This window comes from Dermacentor andersoni, chromosome 3 (genome assembly GCF_023375885.2).
Source record: "Dermacentor andersoni chromosome 3, qqDerAnde1_hic_scaffold, whole genome shotgun sequence".
Lineage (NCBI taxonomy): Eukaryota > Metazoa > Arthropoda > Arachnida > Ixodida > Ixodidae > Dermacentor > Dermacentor andersoni.
In genome coordinates, this window is record NC_092816.1 from 129,199,955 (window position 1) to 129,226,648 (window position 26,694).

At 47.5% G+C, this 26,694-nt stretch overlaps 1 protein-coding gene across 1 annotated transcript; it reads right to left on the bottom strand.

Moving 5' to 3' along the window:
• Positions 1 to 8,743: 8,743 nt before the first annotated feature.
• LOC126525242 (glutathione S-transferase 4-like) lies at positions 8,744 to 26,694 on the bottom strand. Its single transcript, XM_050173277.3, has 5 exons — positions 26,519 to 26,694; positions 25,580 to 25,638; positions 20,936 to 21,077; positions 18,475 to 18,645; positions 8,744 to 8,902 (listed from the first exon to the last, which is right to left on the bottom strand). Exons 1-5 carry the CDS (start codon positions 26,657 to 26,659, stop codon positions 8,765 to 8,767), a joined length of 651 nt encoding a protein of 216 aa, XP_050029234.2. The 5' UTR covers positions 26,660 to 26,694; the 3' UTR covers positions 8,744 to 8,764.

Sequence of the window (26,694 nt, forward strand, 5' to 3'; positions counted from 1 at the left end):
AAAGCGCGCGACAAAAATGTTTCCCCGAAAAAACGTTCACGCTGGAGCTGATGAGCACATGACGCAACCAGCACGTTCACAGAAAACGCGCACATTGAGCGCGGTGCACACCGAACATGACACGTGACCGCCAGGGGCGCGATCGGAGATATTTTGTTCGATACGCGTTCTGTTCGGTTGCTGCAGCGTCACGATGTGCCAGTATGCAAAATTTGAGACAACAGGGCGGAGATAACAGCCAATCAGGAAGCGGTGACCTCCCCGGAAGTTTACTTCCGTCGTTTGTCGTCTGCTTGCCGACAGTATAATACATAAGGAAATGTTTCTCGTATTCCAAATGAATGAAATCTTTATCTAAAAAAAATGTATGTTTTCTTCTCAAGCCCAAACACGTTGTCAAATAGTAGTACGTATGACTACTGCAATTTATAACTATTAGTCTCTTTGCGTCGTCCCTAGGTGGTGTCGCGCACAGCGAGGAGAAAAAAGAAAATGAAACGACGGGAAGAGTGGTGCACTTTTAAGAGACAGCAGCAACATTCCAGTGGCTCACTGTCACCGATGATGGGGTCGATTTCGCTGTACAACCAACGAATTATTTGTTTCGAGAAACGAAAACGACGCCGGAATTCCCTTTCGCCATTTCTTCAAACGCGCTTTGCACCGCCACCCGCTCTCCTCCTTTCCCTAGAAACGCCAGCGCAACAACTTAAGTTCCCAACCGAATCGCCATTTTCTCGAATTAAACTATGGATCGGATGCAAACGTGCCATGCCGCAGCCGCCGGTTGGATCCAATTCAATCCACCAGACTCGCCATGCGAAGCCGTATGATCGCTCCAAACTTCCCAGCTCCCGTCGGGTTCGCCGCCTAGCAGACGAAATGCTCGGTGGGAGGATGATTGACAGGAGCGCGTCGTCATTTTGACGTCACCAAAAACGTGGCCGCGACCCGCGGCTGGCGACGTCGGCGCGGAGTAGGCCAACTGCGCGTACCGGTAACCGAATGAATGCCGAACAACCATCTCCGATCGCACTGCAGAAGGGCGAAGAGGTCGAATAAAACGGTAGCGTTAAGTCACGTGACCGATACGTGCAAATGAGCACAAAGCGTGCATGCAACAGAAAGTGGCGATTCGACTGGTTAAAAGCAATCACTGCTCCCTTCTACGGCAGGGGTTGCAGCCATTGCATTATTCTGATTTCTCGACATGTTCGGAGAGCGTAAGACACGATTGATTCGGTTAGCCCTTGAGCAGTCTGGCGTCTACCTCGGGCGTCTGCGTCGATCGCGTGATTTCTTTGGTGTACTTGCGCTGTTTTTAATGAGCATTTTCCCCCACTCTTCTATCGATTGGATCCCGTTATCGGTGAGATTCCTATCGCATGCCTCTCGAAATGCGCTCCAGTCCGTAATTTTTGCCGATCCCAGCTGGTGCCTTAGCCTGTCCGAAGTTACTTGCGTCTTGAGTATGTAGTGGCCACTACCCAGGTTCTCTAACAGGTTCTCCCACACTGCTTGTTCCGCTCCTCGTATGAACATGAGGTCGGGGCAGGTGTCGGTACTAACGCTGTTTCCGATTCTGGTAGGAGTGTCTGGGTCTGTGAGGTCTGTGAGGTCTGTGAGCTGTGGGAAGCTAGGCGCGGGCTCACGAAAAGGTGGAAGAAACAAAAATACAACAGGAAGCTAAAGATAAAGATCGCAGAAGTCACAGCGAAAGCAGAGGAGTACGCGGCGCAATTGGCAAGGCAAAATTGGCAGCAATTCACCGACTCCCTCAACGGGACTTTGAACACAGCGAGGACGTGGCATATCCTCAAGGCTCTCATTGATCCGACCAAGACCAAGACAGAAAACAACAAAACCATCTACCGGTTCATCCACAAGTTCGAGGGACCAGACTCAGAACTCCTGGAGAAGGTACGCGTTAAATGCTACGGGGACACAAACCCGGCAGCTTACGCAGAGCGCTACGGAGGAAGAGAAAACGTTAACCTGGACAGACCCATCACGCGAGAAGAGGTCTACGCAGCGATTCGAAGCACAACCAGAAACACGGCCGTGGGTGCAGACAAGATAAATAACGCACTCATCCGCAACCTCAGTGAAGAGTTAGTCGCAGAATTAACCGACTTTCTCAACAAACACTGGGAAGCTGAGACCGTCCCCGAGGAGTGGAAGCATGCGGAGGTAGTGATGATTCCTAAACCGGGCAAGAAACTGCAAATTGAGAACCTCAGACCGATCTCGCTCACATCGTGCCTGGGAAAACTGTACGAGCGAGTGGTGACGCTGAGACTACAACAGTACATGGAGGACAACGAACTGTATCCCCACAACATGTTTGGATTCAGAGCAAATTTATCGACCCAAGACGTACTACTTCAAATCAAAGAAGAAGTACTCGGGAACGTCCCCAGGAACGGGGAGAATATAATAATGGCATAGGATATCAAGGGGGCTTTTGACAATGTAAGCCACGAAGCTATCCTCACGGGCATGAACGACCTGAACTGCGGGAGGAGAGTCTACGGCTACGTCAAAGCCTTCCTTTCAAACAGAACGGCAATGATTGGCCTCGGAGGGCTCCGATCAGAGACGTTCCTTACTCCAAACAAAGGGACGCCTCAAGGGTCGGTCATCTCCCCCACGCTTTTCAACATAGGAATGATTGGCTTGGCAAAACAGTTAAAAGAAATCGACGGCATACACCATGCCATGTATGCCGACGACATCATCATCTGGGTTAACACAGGCTCGCTCAGACAGAAAGAAGAGAAGTTACAAGAGGCAGCCACTTGCGTAGAGGACTACGTTAGAGCAAGAGGGCTAGCCTGCTCCACTGAGAAGTCTGAGCTCCTGAGAGTTTGGAGAGGAAAGCAAAACCGCACAGTCCCCGCCAGCGACGAGTTAAAGCTCAACGTCTACCTCGAGGGGAAGCCGATACCGGAAAAGACGCTCATCAGAATCCTGGGGATGTGGATACAGTCAAACCAACGCTGCACCCACACCCTCGCCCTACTCAAGGCATCCACCCTACAAGTGGCCCGCATGATCACGCGCATCTCACACAGACGCCACGGCATGCGAGAGGAGGACACACTCAAGCTGGTCAGAAGCTTGGTCGTCAGCCGAGTGGCATACAGCCTCCCATACTACAATCCCATCAAGAGTGAGGTACAACAGGCGGACGCGATTCTACGCAAAGCCTACAAAACCACACTCCACCTTCCCCACAACACCTCAACCGAAAAGCTCCTAGCCTTAGGACTACACAACACCTTCGACGAATTGAAAGAGGCGCAACTAGTCTCCCAACAACGCAGACTACAGCAGACCCCATCTGGCAGGGAGCTCCTGAAGAAAATAGGCTGCGCCGATCAACTTCAAGAGATACAGAGGACCGAAACAATTCCGGATGAGTATCGCAACACACTAAAAGTAGCACCAATACCCCGGAACATGGATCCGAATCTACACAAAGCACGGAGAGAAGCGAGGGCTGAATACCTACAAAAGACACTAGCACCCCAAGAAACGACGGTATATGTGGACGCAGCCACATACGCCAAAGCAGCGGGGCAGAGCAACAGCAACGTGGTAGCAACGGTGATTGATTCGAACCTACGCGAGATCACCAGCGCATCACTACAAGGCTGTACGATAGTCGAGGCTGAAGAAGCGGCCGTCGCTCTAGCGGCAGCGGAGGGATATCGGTCTAAACGGTCTCTAACAATCCTTACAGACTCGCAAACAGCGTGCCGCAACTACCTACGCGGTAGAATAGGGCATGGAGCGCTTCGCATACTCCGCTCCGGCGACCACATAACACAACGACAAACAAAAGAAGAACCAATTAGGCATACGATAGTATGGACGCCGGGACACACGGGAGTGGCAGGGAACCAAGAGGCGGACAGTATAGCTCGAGGGTACACTTATTACCGAGCATCCAACGTAGGCGACCTCGAGGACACCGAACCTGTACCCCAAGACTATTCGGCGATACTAAATTACTACAAGGGCTGCAGAAAGCGGTATCCACCACCGCACAACTCCCTTAGCAGAGAGGACTCTGTCGCGTGTAGGCAGCTACAAACGGGCTCGTACCCGAACCTAAACGTACTCAGCAAAATTTATCCCACACAATACAATGATCAATGCCCCTGGTGCCACGAAACACCCACACTGTATCACATAACGTGGGCATGCCAGAAGATAGACGTGGTACCCGTTATACTAAACCCGAGTGCAGAGCAATGGGAGGGAGTGCTCTCCAGCGATCGCCAGGTCGACCAAGAAGGTCTGATTCGGCGAGCACAACTGGCAGCAGCATCCAGCGGAGCCCTGGACTAAGGGCAACCGACCGTTGTGCTAGAAGATGGACGATTCCATCTGAAGATCGCAGAAGACCAGCGAATCTAGAGCTGATAAAGTTTTTCACTCACTCGGTTAGCCCTTGCGGTAGGTGGTAATGTGCAGCTGTTCTGGTGCTCTTCCTACCGCTTTGGGGCATTTCCACCCGATATACATGAGCAGTTTGGGCAGTTCATTGTAACTTCTCCATTTATAGTCTTCATTAGAAGCTTGATCCTTACTGTAGCCGCGTCATGTTGCTGGCTGACAGGCCTTTTCTGAAGAGCATGCTCTGAAGGCAGCTGTGGCAGAAACTTAACGTTTCGCGATATGAACATGTAGTCGGCGTCGGATTGTGTGTGTTGGTGCCACAAATGTCCAGTATGGCACATCCCGTTGAAAAGCTCCTTCAGACATTCATAGGAATACATTTTTGGAAATTGTTTAGATTCCAGAAGTTCAATCCTGTGGATGTCCGAAGGATGTCTTAAAGAGGACGTCCCAAAATTAATGCCCTCATGTTATCCACTGGACGTCATAACCGGGACTATGACGTTCGGATCTAATCGGGATATCAAAGGATATCCGTGGTCCAATGGGCAGCGGCGCTGTAATGTTGCACCTCCGTGGTGCGCGCAATTGTACTGAAGGAAACGTCAGAACTTTTGCACCACCCGACGAAATGGGCGATAGATGTTGCTTGACATTAACTTTCACTTCCATTCTGCCCCTTGTATGCACCGCAGCGCTATATTCACACAGCTGTTCACCAGGAAAGCTGATGTGCGTCAACGCTCATGCCAACTGCGGAAGTTGGAAAACTGCCGTAGTTAAGGCTTAGCTGATTGAGCGGAGCGCGACAGTGCGAGCACTCGGCTTTATCGCTTTGGCGGCGAAATATCGCTGCATGCCTTAGCAGATCTCCTAATCCTTCAAGCGTGGGCCACGGACGCGTCTTAATACCAAGACATCGCGACAGCGATGACCCGAATGTATCTCGAGCGTCCTTATAACTGCTGTCTGAAAAAAAAAAATTGCCATCTACATTTATTTTATGCCTCATCAGCAACATCAGTTAGTGTTAGTGAATATCACACCAAGAGCACAGCGCCCGCCTAAAGAGTGTGCACACCCATCTTTAAGTAAGTCAGAGTTTGATTTTTCTGATTCACACTATTGAAGTTCTATACTCTATCTCAGTAGTTCTTACAGCACGTGGAAGCTACAGGACATTTTATCCCATGGGGATGGCCAAACCCCCCCTAAAAATGCGTTCATCCGCGCGGCGTCGTCAGCTCAGCGTCTACTGCGCCATCCTACACGGTTGGTGGATTGACGCTACAAACGTTTTGGCGTCTTAATCATGAGCTGCGTTTGCCTTAATGGGACCGCGAATCCCGCTTCATTTTTATACATTTTTTGCAGTTACTTGCAGCCTCCTTAGCCAGTAGCAACGGCGAAGGCGAGTATAAATGCCGCAGTGTATGCTTGGCGTCTATTTGGCTTTTGCTCGACACCGTGATTCCGTCCCATACTCCGTCCCATTCCGTCCCATAGCGAGTGGAGTAGTAAATTTATGATGGAGTGAACAAACAGGCCTTCTAGTATCTCATCGTCAAAATATCACCACTGCTAATGCTGAGACGTCATCTGCTAACTGGAAATCGAACCACTTTTACTGCTCGGCATCACTTCTAGAGTACCAGCAGCGCCAAAGCAAACATCTGGCCTCAATAATAACAACAAAACATAACTAACTGGTGGTTCGTCCTCAGCGTACGATTACACAGAGATGACTGATTTTACTATTTAATTCTTGCTGTTAAGGTAGAGAGGCAATAGCAATATTTTCGTTCAAAGCGAGGTCAACACTGCATGGGCTTTGCCACGTTATCAGGGTTAGGGTGGCTATTACGGTTGCCGGCAATAAACAGCACAGTTATGTCACCGTATACGACGTGCATGAGCAAAGGCCTGCACATGTTGTGTACCGCTGCAATGTGCCTTGTGCCAAGAAAAAATAAAGCTCTCTAAGTTTGCCAATGGTGAGACATTTACACCAGGAACTATCTTACTCTGCGCAATGATATTGGATGTGTGGACCTCATACCATTGGTAGTGCTGCAAGTTATTTCTGCGATAGAGTATAGGTCGTCTACAAAGTGAATCGCCATGCTGCGGACGATTTCACACGGTGGGTTACTGCATACGTTAAAAACGGAGTAAACCATCGTGGTAGTAAGGCGATGTACTAGTGTTCTAAAGCTAAGGATGCCAATGCAAAGGTGCTGCGCTGATGTCTGCTGTCGGTTCCAGCGTCCTACAGAAGTGCGCAACTCAGCAGTACTCATGGCTGTCGCGGAAGGTTAAGTTAGGGCACTTCGCGATCGCAACTCCTAAATTCGTAGCGGAACTGGAAGATGGCATTGTCCACACGGTAGTTTTGTCAAACAGGCGCTTGTGGGCCTTTTGTTGCAGCGTGGCAAGATGAAATCCATCAAGAAGCTTCACGTTCACAGATTCCCACAGTGCGCGGTGTGCGGAAAAATATTTACAATGCACATAAAAGCAGCTGTAATGTCCCCTGGGTAGCGTTGGTTTCTCCTCGACCGGAGTAGGAAAGGCTTATTTCTAGCTTTTGGCGACGTAGTGGCTGTACCTAAAAGAACTTCGCATGTTTCCTTAAGAACAGACTAGCCTATCAGCAAGATTTCATTAGGCTGCATTCGCATAGTTCAATTTTTTCCCTTTTCTTGCATATGCCGGACTTTTCCGAAAACCCTACTGTATCTGGCATCGGTTTCTCACGTTTAGTGCAAAGGCCATGACCCTTGGGCCAAAGGCTACTCGTAGTGAACAGGCGGGGCAACAAAGTGCTGAACGCGCTCCGTGTAAATATACGAAGTGCTCACAAATGGCTCAGCCGTGGTACGAGGAGCACAACGGCTGTGTTTAATTAGGTTTCCTTCTATTCATTTCTTTCTCCCCAAAACTCATTTCTTGCGTACCAAGCAGCTCACAAATTTTCCTTTATTATGCCTCAACAAAATTACGTTCTCGATGCATTTATGTTCTTCACCATAAATAATTGCCCTTTGATAATTATCTTATATAAGAATTGAAACATTGTGTAAGTATAATAGGGCTTTCTGTTACATTATTTCTCATTGGCAGGTATTCATTTTCATTCAACCAACAATAGCCACCTCTTTATATTGATTTGTAGGTAATGTAGCACAGCTCTACGATGCTTTGCATTCAGCATAAACGTGTCATTCGGCAGGCTAAAAGTGTGCAGGTGTGTGCGAATTGATGAATAATGCATTATTGCTCTGAATTAATGCAGATTAATGGTATCCAATGTCTTGAACAACGAAGAAAAAATTTTCGTTTGAAATTTCTTTTCTTGCTTTGGAATCAAGATCTAGCTATTAACACTTCTCCATGTCTGTCTCATTCAACGTCGACGCATACACGCAACCATCATCCTAATTCCCTGACGCCGTATTTTGCGCGACCAGATTTATTTATGTTTTAATTTTTTCCTGGCACTGTAACCGACTGGAATGATTCTTTATTGCCTTTCGCCCCACTTTGATGCTTTTACCTTTCTGATTATTGTTATTTGCCATTTAACCCACCCTGCTTGTACCTGTACAAGGTTTGCAGTATTGAATAAAGAAGAAAAGAAAGAAAGAATAGTGACTTTTGGGACCGAGTCAAACCGGTATAGAATGTTATCAGAATCGAATCGTATATCAAATAGCTCTGCAATAATGAAAACTCATTATCTGAATTATTATAAAAGGCGTTCACCTTCCAGTATTAGTGTTTCCAAGTTTCTGTCATTACCTGGTACTTTATAAAGTGTTGTCTATATTAAACCACAAACGGGGTCATAGGAGCAAAGGCGTAGTTGCTTCTTAAGCACGGGCTCTTCAGAGTGGGCGAGTGATCACTGTACAGCCTGTAAAGTATCGCTACTTTAAGTGATGTCGCTTGCTCCACTACGCAAGTTTTCAGGTTTTATAGCTATACTATGCATGCAGCAGCGAAATTTCACCTCACCATTGCTGCAGTTTTGCGCCTAATTGGGCGAAGTAGATGTTTTGAGCTATTCGGAAAATATTGGCATTAGTGACTTTTCGATTCGAAGACGAATTACAAGAAGACGTTATTAGGTTCGTTATTCGAAAGTTCTGTATATTCGCGCATCCCTACTAAAAATGCAAGGATAGAAATTAAAAAAAGAAACGCACACAAGACAGACGCACACACACAAATAACACATTTAGACCTGTAACAGATGTAGTGACCTCTGCGAATAACTTTGAAAACAAATATCTTTTTTAAACAATAAAGGTACCCCTACAACATTCGTCCGGACATTTTATTACCGCTTCGAAAGCTATTTCAGGCTATCAAACAGCTGTTCGATGCTGCTTATGACTGGCCTATAAATTTCCTCAAAGTAAGGCTGCTTGCGCTTGACTCGGTCGTAGTAGCTTGCCAGCTTGGGAAACTTGGACGGGTCCACGAACTTGTTCTGAAACGCACATGAATCGTAAAATGTTAACTTCTAAGATCAGTTATGGCGCTAATAAATGCTTCAATTTGATTTAGGCAGCTCATAGGCACTGGCAGCGACGTCACCTTCATATAAGAGAGTGCTTCAGATAAAGAAAGTGCAACAAGAACGAGCTGAAGATATAAAACACCAAGCTGTTTCGTCTATGCTTGGCATCACACTTCATTGAGCTGTACCCCAATTGGCCTAACAGCATTATTTGCTGAACAAGGCAATATAGTCGTTGCATTGGTTAGAAGTCACCAGTCGCAAGGACCACAGATTACGCGTACTAAAATCTAGGCATAGTATGATACCGTGAAAACGTACGCTTATGGAATCATCTTCAGAAAGCCAAGGCGGGCACATCAGAATAGTTTCCACGAAGACGCAACGAAACAGCTGCACCCCTTATCTCCATTGAAGTGGAAGATCATGCACGTCGTCTACCTACATATCGGTCAACGAGTCCTGTATTAAGCGTACTAAGGTACAAAGTAACCTTAACATGCACTTCCTGTGGAAGCCATCAATTTACTATATGCTCACAGAAGGTTTGTGAAATAAGTTTTCGAGAGTAGCATACACATATAAACGCGGTAGCGTTAAAGGCCCCGTGTCGCAAAAAATCTGGCGTCACCGTTGTTACGTTTCGCCTACGACGCGCGGTATAGCCGGCGTGGATGCAACGGACGCCGGGGCTTCGTTCAAAGCGACGGATATTTTGGCCCGTTCGGAGCTGCCGCAAAGCCTCCCCGCCAAGCGCGTCCAGGCGTGTTTCAGTGCAACGTGTCTTCGTGTGTGCGTGTGTGTGTGCGTGCCCACGCTTGTCAAAGCGCGGCAGCCGGGGAGAGGAGCTCCCCAACTGTGAAGCGAGGAGGTCTGACTGGCGCCGGGCCGGCGGATGCGTCACTACACTCGTCCCAACGTGTCTCTCAGCCTGTCCGTGCCGCGCATCACGTGGTCTCGTCACGAGGCCTTCCTCTTGCCCTCAACTCCGAGAGTATAAGAGCAGCTGCCCCCGGACGCCAAGAGAGAGGCTCCGATTTCTTCCGCTGAGTTACGTGCTCTCCCGTCTCTCCACTTCGGTCGACCTGACCACCCGCTCTTTTGCGATGTTAGAATAAACAAGTTGTTCTGTTACCAGTCGACTCATGCTTTGCCGGGACTTTCGGATGCTTCCAGTTGTGCCCCAGGCCGCCAGGCCAACGCTACCCTTGGGGCTTGCGACCCATTTGCAACAACGGGCGTCAGCACTGAGATTCCAACAGCTGGTTGCCAGCGGTGAGATCGCGACAACGGAGGCCAGCAGCGAAGATATGCGGTTGACTGTATGCTGAGCAGCACAACGACCATCCGGGAGCAGTGCAACGAGCCCTGTGTGATGACTGGTTGCCTGCAGCGGAACGACTGCGCTGAATTCTTGGCTGCGAGGTTTGGTGAGTGCGGGACTTTCTTCTTCTGAGTTTTGCCAGGCTTTTGTTAGTGTCAGAAACAGAGCTGGTAATTGTGGTTGTCGTTGCTGCCGGGTTAGTTTGCGGCAAGACAATAGTAGGCAGTAGAGAAAGCAGCATTCAGAGCAGCCATGGATTTGAAGTCGTTGCGCAAACCGATATTGCTGGAGCTTGCAAGAGAGTTGTGTCTGGATGTCTCAGACAAACTCAGAAAACCAGAACTGCTGAGGGCTATTCTTGAGTTAGAGGCTGAGGATGACGAGCTGTCGGAATGCCTTGAGACCATTGAGGAGCGGGCAAAAAGACAGGAGCGCGAACTTAAAGAGCAAAAAGAAAGACATGAGCTCGAACTTAAAGAGCAAAAAGAGAAACAGGAGCGCGAACTTAGAGAGCAAAAAGAGGAACAGGAGCGCGAACGAAAAGAGCAGAAAGAAAAAGAAGAGCGCGAACACGCTTTGGAAATGAAGCGTCTCGAGGTAGAGATGGAACGTGCTCGTAATGGAAGTCAGGCACACGGTGCAGGAGAACGAGTATTGTTCAAAATGACTGACCTGATGCGGCCGTTTAAGCTTGAAGAGGACATTGGTTTGTTCCTGGTTAACTTTGAGCGAACGTGCGAGAAGCAGGGGTTCTCTCGGGAAACGTGGCCACAGCGCTTGCTCACTTTGTTACCCGATGAGGCGGCCGACGTAGTCGCTCGCTTGAAGAGAGAGGAGGCAGAGGATTTCGACAAAGTGAAATCGAGTCTGCTAAAAAAGTACAGGCTGTCAGCGGAGGCGTTCCGTCGGAAGTTTCGGGAAAATGAGAAAGGTAAAAGTGAGTTATATACAGAGTTTGCCTACAGGCTTATGTCAAACATGCAGGAGTGGCTCAAAGAAGAGAAAGCGTTTGGTGACCACGAGAAAGTTCTGCAGTGTTTCGGGCTGGAACAGTTTGATAGTCGGTTACCTGAGAACGTGCGGTACTGGGTCTTGGATAGGCCAGACGTTAGTACGGTGGCTAAAGCCGCTGAGCTAGCCGAGGAGTTTGTGACGCGTCGGGCTCGCGGAGCTAAAGACGGTCAAAAGGGTGAATTTGGCTCCAAGTTTGAGAGGCCGAAGTTCACACCCATGAGAGCAAAGGGGAACACACGTAGTGCGGATGCGAGTGAAAGCAGTCCGACCGAACGTAAGGATACGGCGGCAGCCGAAGCCGAACGCAGAAAGCGGTTCGAGATGAGGCAAGCGCGCGTGTGTTATACGTGTCAGAAGCCGGGTCACTTTTCGGCGCAGTGTCCGACCGAACGTGAGGAGACGGCGGCAGCCGAAGCCGAACGCAGAAAGCGGTTCGAGAAGAGGCAAGCGCGCGTGTGTTATAAGTGCCAGAAGCCGGGTCACTTTTCGGCGCAGTGTCCGACCGAACGTGAGGAGGCGGCGGCAGCCGAAGCCGAACGCAGAAAGCGGTTCGAGAAGAGGCAAGCGCGCGTGTGCTATACGTGCCAGAAGCCGGGTCACTTTTCGGCGCAGTGTCCAGAAACAAAAACAAAAGTCGTGTTTTTGTCATTATGCAGCACTGACGAGAACATGAAGCTTCTCGAGCATTACATGCGAGACCTCCTCGTGAACGGGAAAGAGTGCCGAGTGCATCGTGATTCCGCAGCTACAATGGATGTAGCTCACCCCTCGTACGTAGAACCCGATATGTTCACGGGCGAGTGCGCATGGATCAAGCAAGCCGTGGAAGCTCATAGCGTGTGTCTGCCCGTAGCAAAAGTGCTTATTGAAGGACCTTTCGGAGCGCTTGAGACGGAGGCCGCAGTGTCATCTATGCTGCCCCACCAGTACCCGTACCTATTTTCGAACAGGTCCGATCACCTCCTGCGCGAGAAGGGGCTTTTGTTTGGTGAGGCTAGCGTTCAGGCCTTAACCAGATCGAAGGTTCGGGAGCTCGCTGCAAAGGCGGTAGTTGCGGGACCGACGTTGTTGAACAATGAGAAAGGGTCAGAGGCGCAGCAAGCTGATATTCAGAGCACGCCCGAACTGAATAAAATTGAGCCTGTAGCGTTAAAGGCACCAGATACTGGAGAGGAAATTCCCGATGCGGGAAAGTTAGAAGAGCTATCTGCAGATTTGCTCATCGCGCCTACGTCAGACGGACTTAATAGGTTGCTAAAAGTCAGCCGGTCGGCTTTGATAGCCGAGCAAAAGAAGGATGGCAGCCTAGAAAACATACGCTGCATTGTCAAGGAAGGTATCACCAAGAAAAATGTTCGCTTTGTGGAAAGAGGTGGGGTCCTGTACCGGAAGTATCTAGACCGCAGGGGAGTGGAGTTCGATCAGCTGATCGTGCCTCAATGCTATCGTCAGGATCTGTTGCGCTTGTCGCATGGGGGTTCGTGGTCCGGACACCTAGGTGTTGAGAAAACTAAGGACCGTCTCTTGCAAGAGTACTATTGGCCAGGGTGTTTTCGGGACGCAGACCACTGTGTGAAGACATGTGACACCTGTCAGTGGGTGGGCAAACCAGGGGACAAATCGAGGGCGCCGTTGAAGTTGGTACGTATCATTACGGAGCCTTTTAGACGGCTCGTTATTGATACAGTGGGACCTCTGCTGGTAACAGCGACGGGGTACAGACACATTTTGACTGTGATCTGCCCAGCGACAAAGTTCCCTGAAGCAGTGCCGCTTAAAGAACTCAGCTCAGTTGAGATAGTCAATGCACTACTGTCCATATTTGCGCGAGTTGGTTTTCCTGCGGAAATCCAATCAGATCAGGGCACAGTGTTCACTAGCGCTTTGACGACAGCCTTTCTCGAAAGGTGCGGGGTAAAGCTGTTACACAGCTCAGTGTACCACCCACAGTCGAATTCCGTTGAGAAGCTCCACTCCGTCATGAAGCGCGTGTTGAGAGCATTATGTTTTGAACAACAAACTGACTGGGAGCTGTGTCTGCCTGGGGTGATGTTTGCATTAAGGACCGCGCCGCATGCGGCTACGGGGTTTTCGCCAGCTGAGCTGGTGTACGGTCGCTCGCTGCGATCTCCGCTTCGCATGCTTCGAGACGGATCACTGCCCTCTCCAATGGCTGCAGACCATCTCTTCCACAAATGGCCGCCTCCTGCGCTGGAGCCTCGCTTTGCAACAACATTCCTTTGAGGTGCGTTACAAAAAGGGGAGTCTCAACGGTAACGCCGATGGCTTAAGTCGAAGCCCCTAACTTGGGAATCAGCCTCAAAATTGTTTGTTAGTGATGTTTTTCTTCCTGAGGCAGGATTTTTAACATATTGCTTTTGTGTAGTGTTTCAAAGTGATGATGTGCTTTCTAGTGCAATTTTCCGATTTGTGGACGCGTTCTGAGTGCTGCTAAACTACTGTAAGGAACTAGGCAGTAGTATAAAAGGGGAAAGAGCCTGGCAGGGCTTAGTGAGGGTTGTGCCGTGCTTGCTGACTGAGCGGTTGAGTTTCGGCGTAGTTCTAACGCTTGCCGGGAACGAGAACAAAAATGTCAACTCTCCCGAAGTCACTTTGCAGTGTCCTGTGTGAACCTGAACGAGAGAACGAGGCCTTCTCTGTGCGCTGCGCTCAAGAAACGCCGAAGGACGCCCGACTTCGGTTATGAGCATCATCGAGCGAATCTCCCTCCGGACAGCGGATGCAGTCCCCTGTCCATCGGGATCTCCCTCCCCCGGCGGGGCGGTCTGTTACGTTTCGCCTACGACGCGCGGTATAGCCGGCGCGGATGCAACGGACGCCGGGGCTTCGTTCAAAGCGGCGGACATTTTGGCCCGTTCGGAGCTGCCGCAAAGCCTCCCCGCCAAGCGCGTTCAGGCGTGTTTCAGTGCAACGTGTCTTCGTGTGTGCGTGTGTGTGTGCGTGCCCACGCTTGTCAAAGCGCGGCAGCCGGGGAGAGGAGCTCCCCAATTGTGAAGCGAGGAGGTCTGACTGGCGCCGGGCCGGCGCATGCGTCACTACACTCGTCCCAACGTGTCTCTCAGCCTGTCCGTGCCGCGCATCACGTGGTCTCGTCACGAGGCCTTCCTCTTGCCCTCAACTCCGAGAGTATAAGAGCAGCTGCCCCCGGACGCCAAGAGAGAGGCTCCGATTTCTTCCGTGGAGTTACGTGCTCTCCCGTCTCTCCACTTCGGTAGACCTGACCGCCCGCTCTTTTGCGATGTTAGAATAAACAAGTTGTTCTGTTACCAGTCGACTCATGCTTTGCCGGGACCTTCGGATGCTTCCAGTTGTGCTCCAGGCCGCCAGGCCAACGCTACCCTTGGGGCTTGCGACCCATTTGCAACAACGGGCGTCAGCACTGAGATTCCAACACCGTCAAGCGCCGACCTAATTGTGAGCTAAAAATCGTTCCGCACCACGCATACCCAACCGTGGCGGACCTCCGTGTAGCGCAGGGACGTTACTGAAGTAATTGCAATCCTCGAAGTAAAATGCGCCAGAAAAATCGGAAATCCAACGTAGACCCCGTTCACAGCGCTTCTGCAATTCATAGAGCGGCAGGCTGGTTCCTCGCAACACCGTCCAGATGGCGCTCGCCTTCACGCATCCGGGGCACAAGCAAGAGGCCTCGTTTATACCATAATGATCGCCTTCGTGTATAGCGTTAGTTCTGAGCGTTTCCCGCTCACATAAGCTCCCGCAACACTCACGCTCACATTACGCTCACATAAGCTGCAGTTGCCTGAAGCGTGAGAAGCAATAAGGGATATTTGAATGCCATCACTTTCCACCCTTAAAGGCGAAGCTTAAGCCTCCTCCGAATTTTTTCATTCGGAAAAATTCCCTCCACGCCTACTTTCTGGCTAGAAACCTGACACAGTGACACAAGACGCAAATTCAGACCTAGTTGTTAATGTTCATGCGTGACTTTAATTCATCTAGTAAATTCCGCTGAAATGAAACCACAAAATGCTGGACTAGTTTTCGAAACGAGGAGAGAAAGGTTTCGAACATCACACTACCGTGTTAAAAAGGAAGGAAGTCAGGGACCAAAGTTAAAAAATAAAGAGAAAATGACGTTTCGCGATCCCTACGGATCTCTTGTTCACAATAGTGTCGCAATGAATGTGAACAACGAATCCACAGATATCCCGAAATGTCATCTTATATTAACTTTTTCGCTTTGCTCAGTGATATGCTTCTTTGTAAACAATGCTTTTACCTGACTAGACAGTACTACGTCAAACTCTTGACTAACACTACCGTACGGGACTGCAACTGTCTAGAAAAGTATAATGCAACAAGGCGGTCTGCTGTTTATGTATTCTAGGCTTTAAGTTTGCGCTTCCACATAACAACTTCGAGGAGGCTTAAGCCTCGTTTATAAAAATGAAACGCGATAGCATTCGACGATCCCTGACTGATTCTCACGCTTCCAGGCAACTGCAGCTTACGTATCCATAATGTTCACCAGAAAACGCTGGCGGTGAACGCCATGCACGAAGTCGACCTTACTGGTAAAAAGCGGCCTCTTGCCCGCGCCGCGATGCGGCGCAGGCGAAGGACATCTGGAGGTGTTGCAAGGAACAGAGCGCACCGCTTGGAGCGGTGCGCTCTGGAGCTCTTGGAGCTCATGGCCTCTCTATGAATGGTAGAAACGCTGGAAAAAGGGCTTGTGGTTTGAGTTTCGGCGTAACAGACATATGTTTTCTCGTGTATTGAAATTACCTTCCGACGCTATCATGCCTGGACGTTGTGCTTAAGTTGTACTTTAACATTTTTCTGACGTATCTTACCTTGGGAACTTCAATTAGTTTAGTAACTTCCTCGTGCTACGTGGAGCGCCTGCGTGGTTGGGTCTGCATGGCTCAAAATGCTTTCTGCAGCAACGACGGATGAAGCTGGACGCCGACACCGGACTTTCTGCGACATGGTGGCCCTTAATGCTGTCGCGTTAAAGTTCCCCTCGTGGAGTATTCCGGGTGGGAACATGCTTGAATTAATTGTACCGAGAATCTTTCCTGCAGATTTTGTTGCCTCTTGATTTTAAAGATCTACAAGGATGGTGACACCGAACTGCAAACCAAATTTCGGGAGCAACCCTCGAAATGCCAAACTACCTATATTCTCAGTTTTTTTTTTTTTTGCTCTTTCTGCCATTTTCAAACAAATAGTTAGGTTTGGTTGTTTTTTTTCGCCTGTTTTTGTACTCGATCCGGCATGTGGGTCGGCTAACGCCCACTAGCTATTTGACTCACACGCGCGTGCTGTTGCGTGACAGCTTTGTGGGTTCTGAAGTTTCGATGATATTTTAACGCGACATCGTTGAGGACATCGTATCGAAAAAATCCGGCGTCGGCGTCCACCGTCAATAGTCTTTTCGGGAATGGTCATTCGGAACCACGCACACACAATCACCCTTGCATCGCCAAAGTTTCTCATACATTATCTTTCATTCTTTACAAGGTTATTCCTCGGAATTTCCAGAATGACAGCCCGCACACAATTGTCATGAAAAAAAAAAGCACTGACAGGCCATACCTTTCGTGTTAAATCTTCGAAGACTTGAATATTAAAAGTGCGACATAATAAGAGCACATCAGCCCACGCATGAGGCCGCGTTTGTACCAGAAAGCTCAACTTCGTGCATACCGTTTGCCGCCAGCGTTCCCCGGTAAAAATTATGTTTGCAAAGCTGCAGGTGCCGGGAAGCGTAAGAACTAGGGATCTTTCAATGCTATCGTGTTCCACTATTAAGGGTGAAGCTTAAGCGTCCTCAAAGATTTCTTGCCCCTCGTCAATGTTGTAAAATAGCCTTGTTTCATACGTAAAAGAAACTCCAATGACTTGTACTGGCCCAGCTATTCGGGGCTACATTTAGTGTTTCTATGCCTCTCAGCAGCTTAACGCTTTCTAGAGACGTACTTTGGTGCAGGAATCAAATTTTTTTTTCTCCATTTTTCCAAGCACAAAACCTTCGAGAACACTGTCCGCTTTCATTCACAAGAAAAACAAAAATAAATTGGCGGCGTAGGATATCTGAACTAGGTACGGTCGCAGAATTTATTGCGCAGTCAATGCGAAAACGTTAACGGCAATTCAATTTCCCCCTTCGCATATCTTTGGAAAGTGGACATGCCCACTTTTAATAGTTTGATCTTATACGATGCCTTCAGAAGTGCGCTCTCTCAAGAGATTTTAAAGAAATTTCCTGTCTTCAAAAGAACACCGCATGAATTTGTATAAAGTAGCGCTGTTAGTTCGCCCTGAAAAATTGCAGAAACTTTAAATATTCAGGCAAGTTTGGCAGAAAGATCGTAGCGGTAATCTGAAACATGCTTGGCTTGCATTAAGGTGAAAAAAAATTAAATTATGGGGTTTTATGTGCCAAAACCACTTTCTGGTTATCAGGCACTCCGTAGTGGATGACTCCGGAAATTTCGACCACCTGGGGTTCTTTAAAGTGTACCGAAATCTAAGTACACGGGTGTTTTCGCATTTCGCCCCCACCGAAATGCGGCCGCCCTGGCCGGGATTTGACCCCGCGACCTCGTGCTCAGCAGCCCAACACCATAGCCACTGAGCAACCACGGCGTGTTGCATTAAGGTGAGACACCGAAAAACTATAAACTACCGTACTGGAGTTTAGGTGCTCCAGTAGTATTTTTATGTGATATTACCAATAATTTTTAGCCTATAGGTAATTCTAACTCTACATCTGGTATGCAAGAGAAATGTTCCGTAATGTACATTGACCTAGTTCCGACTTTGTACCTGTTGGTTGCGACAGACAATGGTAATGCCTATTCCTATTCCGCCCTTGCATTGTAGGAACATCTAACCCCCAGTTGTTTAAAATGTTTTTCATGATTACTCATAGTGGTCAAAAAGCACATATATTCAAACTGAAGTATGCCGGTAATATTTGACACAACTTACTAACGATGGATTAATAAAGACATTTCCAATATACATTCATGTGAGGTCAATGTAAATAATTTGAACATTTGGCGCGCTTTATAATTGGTGCAGCCCTCCAGATTGCGTCCTGCAGTTATCGCCTTGCGAATGTGCCGCAGCTGAAACTGGGCTGGTGACCGACCATGTTCATGAATAAGCGCGAAATTGTGACTGAGGCGGTGCAAGCACAAAGGACCATTACCTCAAGGGGCACAATGATGCGTGCGGTCAAGGCGATATCGGCGAGGGTGAAGTTGTCGCCGACTGCGAACTTGCCGTCACCGATGAGGTGTTCCAGCCCTCTGATGACATTCTCTTCAAATGCGGTAAGCTCCTCTGCCGTAGGCTTCGTCTTCTGAAGGAATCGAGGACGCTGCACCAAACAAATGTGCACATCTTTCGCTTTATGGACAACAAGTGATCATGTATGCGAGTGAACGCATTGCCGACTGCTCCTTATCTCGCGATCGGGAAATGTCGGATACTCGTATTCACATAATCCAGTACACATTGCAGGTGCAGTAAAACCAGTTTGTTTCAAATAGATTTGCCTAACGCTTACGACAAGACTATTTCTGCGATTTAAAAATAGACGGTATATGCGTCAATGATACATTCTGAGACTCACGCCAGCAACAGCAAAAAATACGCAAGAGAATGAGTGCTTGTCCAGTTTTTCCATTTCCATTTTTTTACGTTAATACAAACAGTCAGGTTTCCCTACTCGAGTTCGCACCGTAGGCAATGGCGCACGCCTTAGTGCAGAGCTCTGAACTAAGTTTGGCAACCCAGTGTTGTTCATTCTTTCCCTAAACCTAAATGCCCGCATGTGTCATATTTATTTTCATTTTACATCCATTCAAATGGCACAGCGGTGGGACTTTAACCAAACCCACAAGCTCGTGCTCAGCATCGCAAGGGAACAATCGCTGACCCTGCGTCGCGCATGTTCGAATTCACTTGGACTCTTTTTAAAAAGATCACGCCCACAAGGTTCCTAATAAATTGCTAGCTAGCCTCATATTAGTAAATCCTGCATGTATTCATTCATTAACTGCGTTTCAGGCGTGAATGGGAAAAACGCAGCTACAGTGCATTGGTACTTTCATTCACCGCTATCATTGCCAATGTTATCAGAAACCACGCGTACATTTACACATTGCCCGCAGTGTTAGATTAGCAGCTCCAAAGTACGTAGCGCGTAAAATATACGTACATATTAATAGAAGTCCATAGTTACAAACCCTACTAAGCGAACGCCACATTTATGCTTATAGTCATTTTCAGCTTGCATATTGATTGGTCAAGTTCTGAAGCTATGCGAATGCAAATATTCAGTTACGTCTAGTGATACATGCTTGCCTGCACGTTTTGTGTCGTGGCTCAAAATTGGCTGCGTGCCATCAACTTATTTCTGCAAGGTGCTTGGACATCCATATTCTCATAATGAGAATAAGTCGCGCCTCTGAAAATTCACCAACACATTTCCAAGAGGAATTCCTCAACTGTTGCAAAGAACGGACGTGGCCGCTATGGCGTGTAATTTTAAACTATCTGCCACATTTAACTGACCGAGGACACCGGACGATTGCGGGCTCAATTACAGAGCCCCAAATAACGCCCTATACACAAGGAAAAATTTACTTACCAATATTCACTTAGCCCGTAAGTAACGTATAAGCCTGAAGGTTTTCCCCAAATCAGTTCTCAATTCTTTCATATATCCACTGTGTGCGTAATTTACTTCTCAAGACACCGCTAAGACATGCCCATAATACTGTCACGTGGTGGTGACGTTCAAGAACACAGTAGTAATACTGTGAAGAACAAAACTAACTTTTATTGGGCGAACCTGTGCCCACAAAAACAGGCTACACTTATAGCACAACGATAGCGGCGAACACTGTCGGCGATCGTCGAAAATCTGATCAGCGGGTCAAGCGCGTCGGCTTTTATACAGCAGTCGTCGAATGTTCCAGACTAATCGCTGGGACCCGCGCGTATTCCACAATGTTCTACGCCATTCGCGTCAGGCGATGAAATCAGATAACATAAGGTTCGGCGACAACAGACAGCCGGGTAGAAGCATCGATAACTTTCCAGAAACGTCGGATACATGCAGGCGCGTCCGTCGCAGTGCGATTACAGTTGTTAAGCGGCGAAACGTGGTCGTCCGATAAAGATAAGTACACGTGTCAATACTTTCGAGCGCCACTACTCAATTAGGAGATAGCGAATCTGTGAAATTATTGCTTGACGTGAGTTATTGCCTGACCTATTCGAAATGTATACGTCCGAGGCATTTCACTGACAATATATTCGAACTATTCTTATATCAACAAAATACGATCACACCCAAGATATATGGACAGCGTACTATTATCAAGAAAATGTAGGTGAAAACTGGGTAATCTAACATACTGGCGTGGTTGCTTTGGCGTCAGGCTGCCAAAGGCGAGGGTGCGGAATCGAATCCCTGCCCCGATAGCCGCATGTCGGGGGGGGGGGGGACGAAATGTAAGAACGCTTTTTACAGCGAATTTGCTGCGCGTTAAGGAACCCCAGGTAGTCGAAATTAATCCGGAGGCGCGTATTAAGGCGCGCCTCGTAATCATATCCAGGTTTCGGAACACAAAGACGGAAAAAAGAGATAGTGTACTTACGGCGAATACTGCCGACTCACTGTGGATTGTAGTGGCGAGCGCTGAAAGAATCTGGTCGATGTGGGTGCGAGTCTTGATGCAAGCCGGGTAGAGCTCCGAATCGGGGGCGTACTTGCGGAGCAAGTAGTAGGCAATAGCGTTGCTGTGAAGGTAAGTACATATTGTGTGTATGTGCGTGTTTGCATTTCGCTATTGCAGATCGCAAACTCGAGGTAGCCATTGGAAATTAGAGCTTAGGGCACATGTTGTCATGATCAAATTGAAGACTAACAGTAAAGTGACTAGTGCCTTGTTGGAGGCATCGATCACCCAAATCTCCTAAAAATGCGTTCTTGTCAGAGTTAAGATCATCCCTAGCTCCTTGACGCATACTTTTAGGAGAGTGTTCGCTCAGATGTCAATGTATTTAACACTGCACTTTCAATGTTCGCATTTCTAAAATAGTGCTACTATTACGATTACTGTTAAGCAAATTTCACGCCACTAATTGTTGGCTTCGATTGCGAAAATGCGAAATGTGCTTATGAAGAATAAAGAAATAATTTCTCTAGAATACATCTCCCGAATAATTTCAAATGTAATGATATTATCATTGAAGCAACACAGCGACAAGCTGTATTGCCACCGCCAAAATGCATCATTTATGCGACGTGTATGCTGGCACGCTCCACTCTCGCGTCACTCTGGACACATGCGCCATCTAGTGACACTGTCGACCATTCTAGACATGGCGCATATGCGAATATTTATCAATAAAAAATTGTGTCCATAAAAATGACGTGAGCTTAAAAACGTCCCACACTGGAGAAATCTTTAAAATTTCCTTTATCATGGCAGAGCGGCACATGCTCAGTGACGCAAGTTGGCGTGTTAACAGGTTAAGGCCAATCACTGCCCAGTCACTCGATTTGGCGAGGTTCATGGAAAATGGTTAGAGGTTGGCATCAATGCGTACAGTCTTGGTAAAAAAAACTTGAACCAGCAGTGAGCCCGGAGGTAGCTCCGCTCCGTGCGGCGCGGCCATCCTCGGCGCGCGCCGCTGGTCGCTTGCGCCGAGGATAAAGAGGGCGAGGAGAGCATGTGTCTTACTCTCAAGCGTCGTTTGATAACAGCGCTCGTGAAATACTAGTTAGGCAAGCGCGGCGCGAACGCGACGGTGGCGAAGCGGAAGCCACCCGGCCGGCTAGCATGCCGCTTGCAGCGTATGCTGAATGAGCGGGCGGGGGTCTCTGGCGACCGCTGTCAAGCGCGAGACGCTCATATTTCACAATTCCGAGTATCGTAATTATCAGTAAATTTTTTTCGGGACCAAATTAAAGGAACAACGCTATGAATAGTCCTGCGCATGCTCGAACACGGGCACTTTGCGGCGATCGTAGCTAAGATCTGACTTCAGCAGCTGAATGATATATTAAAAAAATGCGCCACAGTGGCATCTCGTATTCGACATCATGAATCTCACAACTAGCAAATAATTCAAGAATGGACAAGCTTCAGTGTGGCACCTGAATCTCTCGACGAAATCACACGTGGAAGCATGCCTTCAAGGCATTCAGTGTGGCTTGGGCTGTGGTTGCCTCGAGTGCAGCTTGTCGATGTGTTTCACTGTAAACTAGTCAAGGTCTCTGGTTGAATGGACGCTACGTATAAGCCATTTTTTTATACTGCCTGTGAAGCCCTTTCTCGTAGAGACGAACGATACCTCAGTAAATTACATCCAAAATACTTCTTCCAGTAAACCCGGGACTGCGACAGCACCACCGGTGTGTCGCCTTCACGATGCAAGAATCCTATAATCTCGTGGCCCTGGTCAACTTTATGCGATTCAAACGCGTGATGCCCAATGCAAAAGGGATGAACTTACACTGGCCTCACGTGTGCATGAAAGTGCGCCCTAAGATAATGAGGTAATGTGCACAAAGATATGAAAAAAATGCGAGGTAGTGGACACTTTCCAAAATGCCAGGGGAATGGGTCTAGCTCAATCGGCTACTCAGGCAGGGCAAGGGTCTTCTAGCCCCGAAACGTTTTCATAATCTCACTGTGGGTTTAATTGAAGAGCTTCAACGCCAAACGCACTCGTGTGGCCGTTCCTTAGTGAAAAAGTGCGGTCAACCTATTTCAAATGTTGTAACGGTGGTTACAGGCCTTTCCGAGGAGAGCCTTTGTAGTCTAAATTGCTGCTTCTGGTCTTTTCTGTACGAACGATGATGAATTGCCCGCATACTACAATAAAACTTGGAAGAACGCTAGACAGCACAGAGAGATGTCAGTTTATATTTTATCTTTCGTGTTCGTCACACTCAGAAGCATATTCAAAATCTATACCTAGGAGCATAATGCGAAGGCTCACGGATTTGAGTGTGTAGGATAAAGTGGAAATACGAAATTTCCATGATTAGGACAATTTTTATAGTGTAATGCGCTGCATGGAAGCCGGACAGATAGTCCAGGCGAGCGCATTTACTCGCACGAAGCTCCGGACCACGGCGGCCGCAAGACTACCTCGCAGCTGACAGAACGAACGTAGCACTAGTTTTTCACGAGCGCTGTTATCAAACGACGCTTGAGAGTAAGAGACATGCTTCCGTCGCCCCCGTTACCCTCGGCGCAAGCGAGAAGCGGTGCGCGACTGCGGAGTGCATCCGCTGGCCGGCCGTTCACAGCGGGTTCAAGTTTTTGACCAAGTCTGTACATCGATAGATATCGAGAAGTGCGCCACGTTTCATAAGAACAATTGCTTTATTTCCCCACATGCACATTTTGATTAGTCACAGAAGACTGTTACAGTTGTTTCATATGTGCACGTCTGAGGGTGGAATACCACTATTTCTCACAGACGACTACATAAAACCCTGTTCGAAAAGAGTAGGCTAATAAAGCGAACAAAATGCAAATCCGACATATGGCTGAGAAAACAAACCAGACTATAGAGACCGGAAAGATATTTAATTACTCCGTAGTCTAACGCTGCTCCTGAGTTTAATGTGTGTGTGTTTTGTCACCAATGATATACGTTCTTAAACAGCTTCTCTGTTGGTGAACAGACCTTCGATACGTATTAGGGCTGGTGGCAACAGACGTATGCATCCGCTGCCTGTAAAACTGTGTCTGGGAATGCTTTCCACATTCTTTTCCAGTGTGATTAGTTCAATGGAGAGGAACACGGCCGCCCGGCCCTTCCCGGCTGAGAACAGTAGCAGAAAAAAATTCAAAAACTCGAATATGGCAATGATATTGGGATCACAAAGAAAGATTAACGACGATCGAATCCATTCCTTTCTTTATGTTCAAGCTGACTGGTGCACACAACTTTACCTGAGCCGACACCTGGAGGCTCGGCACACAAGTGGACAAGAAGCGTCTTAATATTAACACACCTTGCCTTCAGGCACAAGTCCTGCACCATCACCTTCATGCGTGAGGCAAATTAAAGATATCGCTTGTAATATTTCATCTTTCTTACCCTGTTTTCTTTTTGCTTTCTCCATATATATAAACCATCTGCTTGAAAAAGCCGCTCCTTTATTGTTCCTAATGCATCAGGGGGAATTGGAGAAGTACCGCATCTTCATTGCCCACAAAGTTAATCACCGTCAACCCCGTGCTTGGCTTTTTCTGCTGTACGGTTCTTATAGTTGTCACAAATCACACGCTTCAAATTTTCGATTGTTCACAAGTAACTGTGCCCCATGTTTAATAACATTGAAAACCCACTTGCGCGCCTTTGCACTATGCTCATCGTTGCTCACTGGCTCCCACGTAGACACAGATATTTGCAAGCAGCCATGGCCATGATAAACACTGTGAAGCTGATTGTGTGCACTACTTCACGTTCTTGGCGTTCTTCACTTTTCTTAGTTGAACTTACGCGCACCTTTATTTTTCTGCTTGTGACGCTTGTGGTGCCTATGCGTCTGCAGCTTTGCCTGTCGCGCGTGGCACACCTGGGAACATAGTCTCTTTCGTTCCGTTAGAATGCCCACAGTATATTCAGTCGTTAAGGAATTGATTTCTGGACAATCAGAACAAATATGATGTACTGTTTTCTAAGCAAGCTTTCTGGCAAAAGGAAAGATTCTGCTGCTCATTTTCCAGGTTGCTTGTTGTCGTTATTAAATAAATGGCGATTTCACTGTTGTTTATTTCATTTGCATATTTGGGAATTTGTAACTTGAAAGAATGATGGTTTTCTGAAACTAGACGGCAATTCTATTTAACACCGTTATGACAAGACCGATTGGTGCGAGGTAGTAATCTCTCTTCTGTCAAACTGCATTCTCAGCCATTGTGCCAGGCATTCCGACTTGTTTAGAGAAATACACCTTTATTATTCGGTTCTATGTCGAGTTGGCGAAATATGTGCGCTGCCGTTTGAGGGGGGAGACAACAATATGCGCCAAATTGCTGCTCCGGCAGAGAAAAGATCGGTTCTGTTACTGTGAAAGTAAGCGCTGAAAATACCTTAAGGAATGAAAGGTAATACCTCATAGAGCGATTGTAAATTATATCACGTTTCTCGGGAACAAGGACGGAGATGCTCAAACATCACATACATCTCTAATTACATAATTGTGCACAATTCCTTGGCCGCCAAATCAAGAACAATTCAGCATAGTCTACACATATTGTCTGAAGACTTACCTTTCGTAGACAACAAAACCTTCATCGTCAATCGCAGGAACTTTGTGGAATGGATTGATCTGGAATACCGAGAAAATAGATATCTGTCAGCGCAATTCTCTCAATATTCGTCTTCAAACGCATAGTTTGAAAGAAGCATAATGCATTACTTTACGGTGCCTTTTCATTAAAACGGGAAATTTCTTTAAAACTCATAAGAATTAAACACGCTGTTGACAACGCGTTGTGCACAAGTTTATTAATTATACTGTAGCGACAACAGTAATATTTACAATATTTGCAGCTTGCCACACGTTCATGAACAAACATTCCTCGGACTCAGGGACTCTGCTATTTCTTGTCTTAGGTCACGCTTATGGACTATCAGTGAATTATTGAAACATTTCGTTAAACTTCAATGGCACTAAAGTGTAGGAACGCCACAGCCCCCAATGAAATACATGCTCTATAAACATTGAAAGAAAAACTAATAAAAATTCTAATGATAGCACCTCATTCCCAATGCGCAGGCCCCATTCTAATCCTGTGCACACCGAAGGATTCTCAGTATCTAATGCTACGATATATGCAGAACCACTATGTAACAACACCAATTACGACAATAACATTAAAAAATGTTGCTTATCAAAAAGGAGAAGTTGCTTATCAGTTGCTTATCAAAAAGGAGAAGGAAGGAAAAGGAAATCAGGTACTTCAGGTCGAAAATATAGGCGCATAGGTTGTAGTTTATTAGTAATTTAATCCACTGCAATGTGAAGAAATGACGAAGTGGAGAAAGACACAGTATTGATAATTGTGTTTCCTTTATTTTATATTGCAAACGAGAAGTTCAGATGTAGCACTTAAAGCAGGGAAACACTGTTTGCAGGAACCGGTCATATAGGATGACGCGCAAATGGCTAATATCTACCTACACTTAAATATATCGTTGTGGCATACCTTCAGGTATTCGTCGCTGAACTGCTCCTTCTTGGCGTAGTCCAAGTTCTTGAGCTTCACATCAATGCCCAAATGCCTGGCGAGTGTGCGTACAAAGTTGCAGGGCGGACTGCCATTTATATTGCACAGAGTGATGGTCATAACTAAGATCAAGTGTACGTGCGACCTTCCTTCCA

Excerpts from the sequence above, each read along its gene's own strand:
- LOC126525242 (XM_050173277.3), bottom strand. The coding sequence starts at position 26,659 with ATGACCATCACTCTGTGCAATATAAATGGCAGTCCGCCCTGCAACTTT. Across the intron at positions 21,078-25,579 it reads GGTTTTGTTGTCTACGAAAG|CAACGCTATTGCCTACTACT; the intron begins GTAAGTCTTCAG and ends TTACCTTCACAG. Across the intron at positions 8,903-18,474 it reads GCATCATTGTGCCCCTTGAG|AACAAGTTCGTGGACCCGTC; the intron begins GTAATGGTCCTT and ends TGTGCGTTTCAG.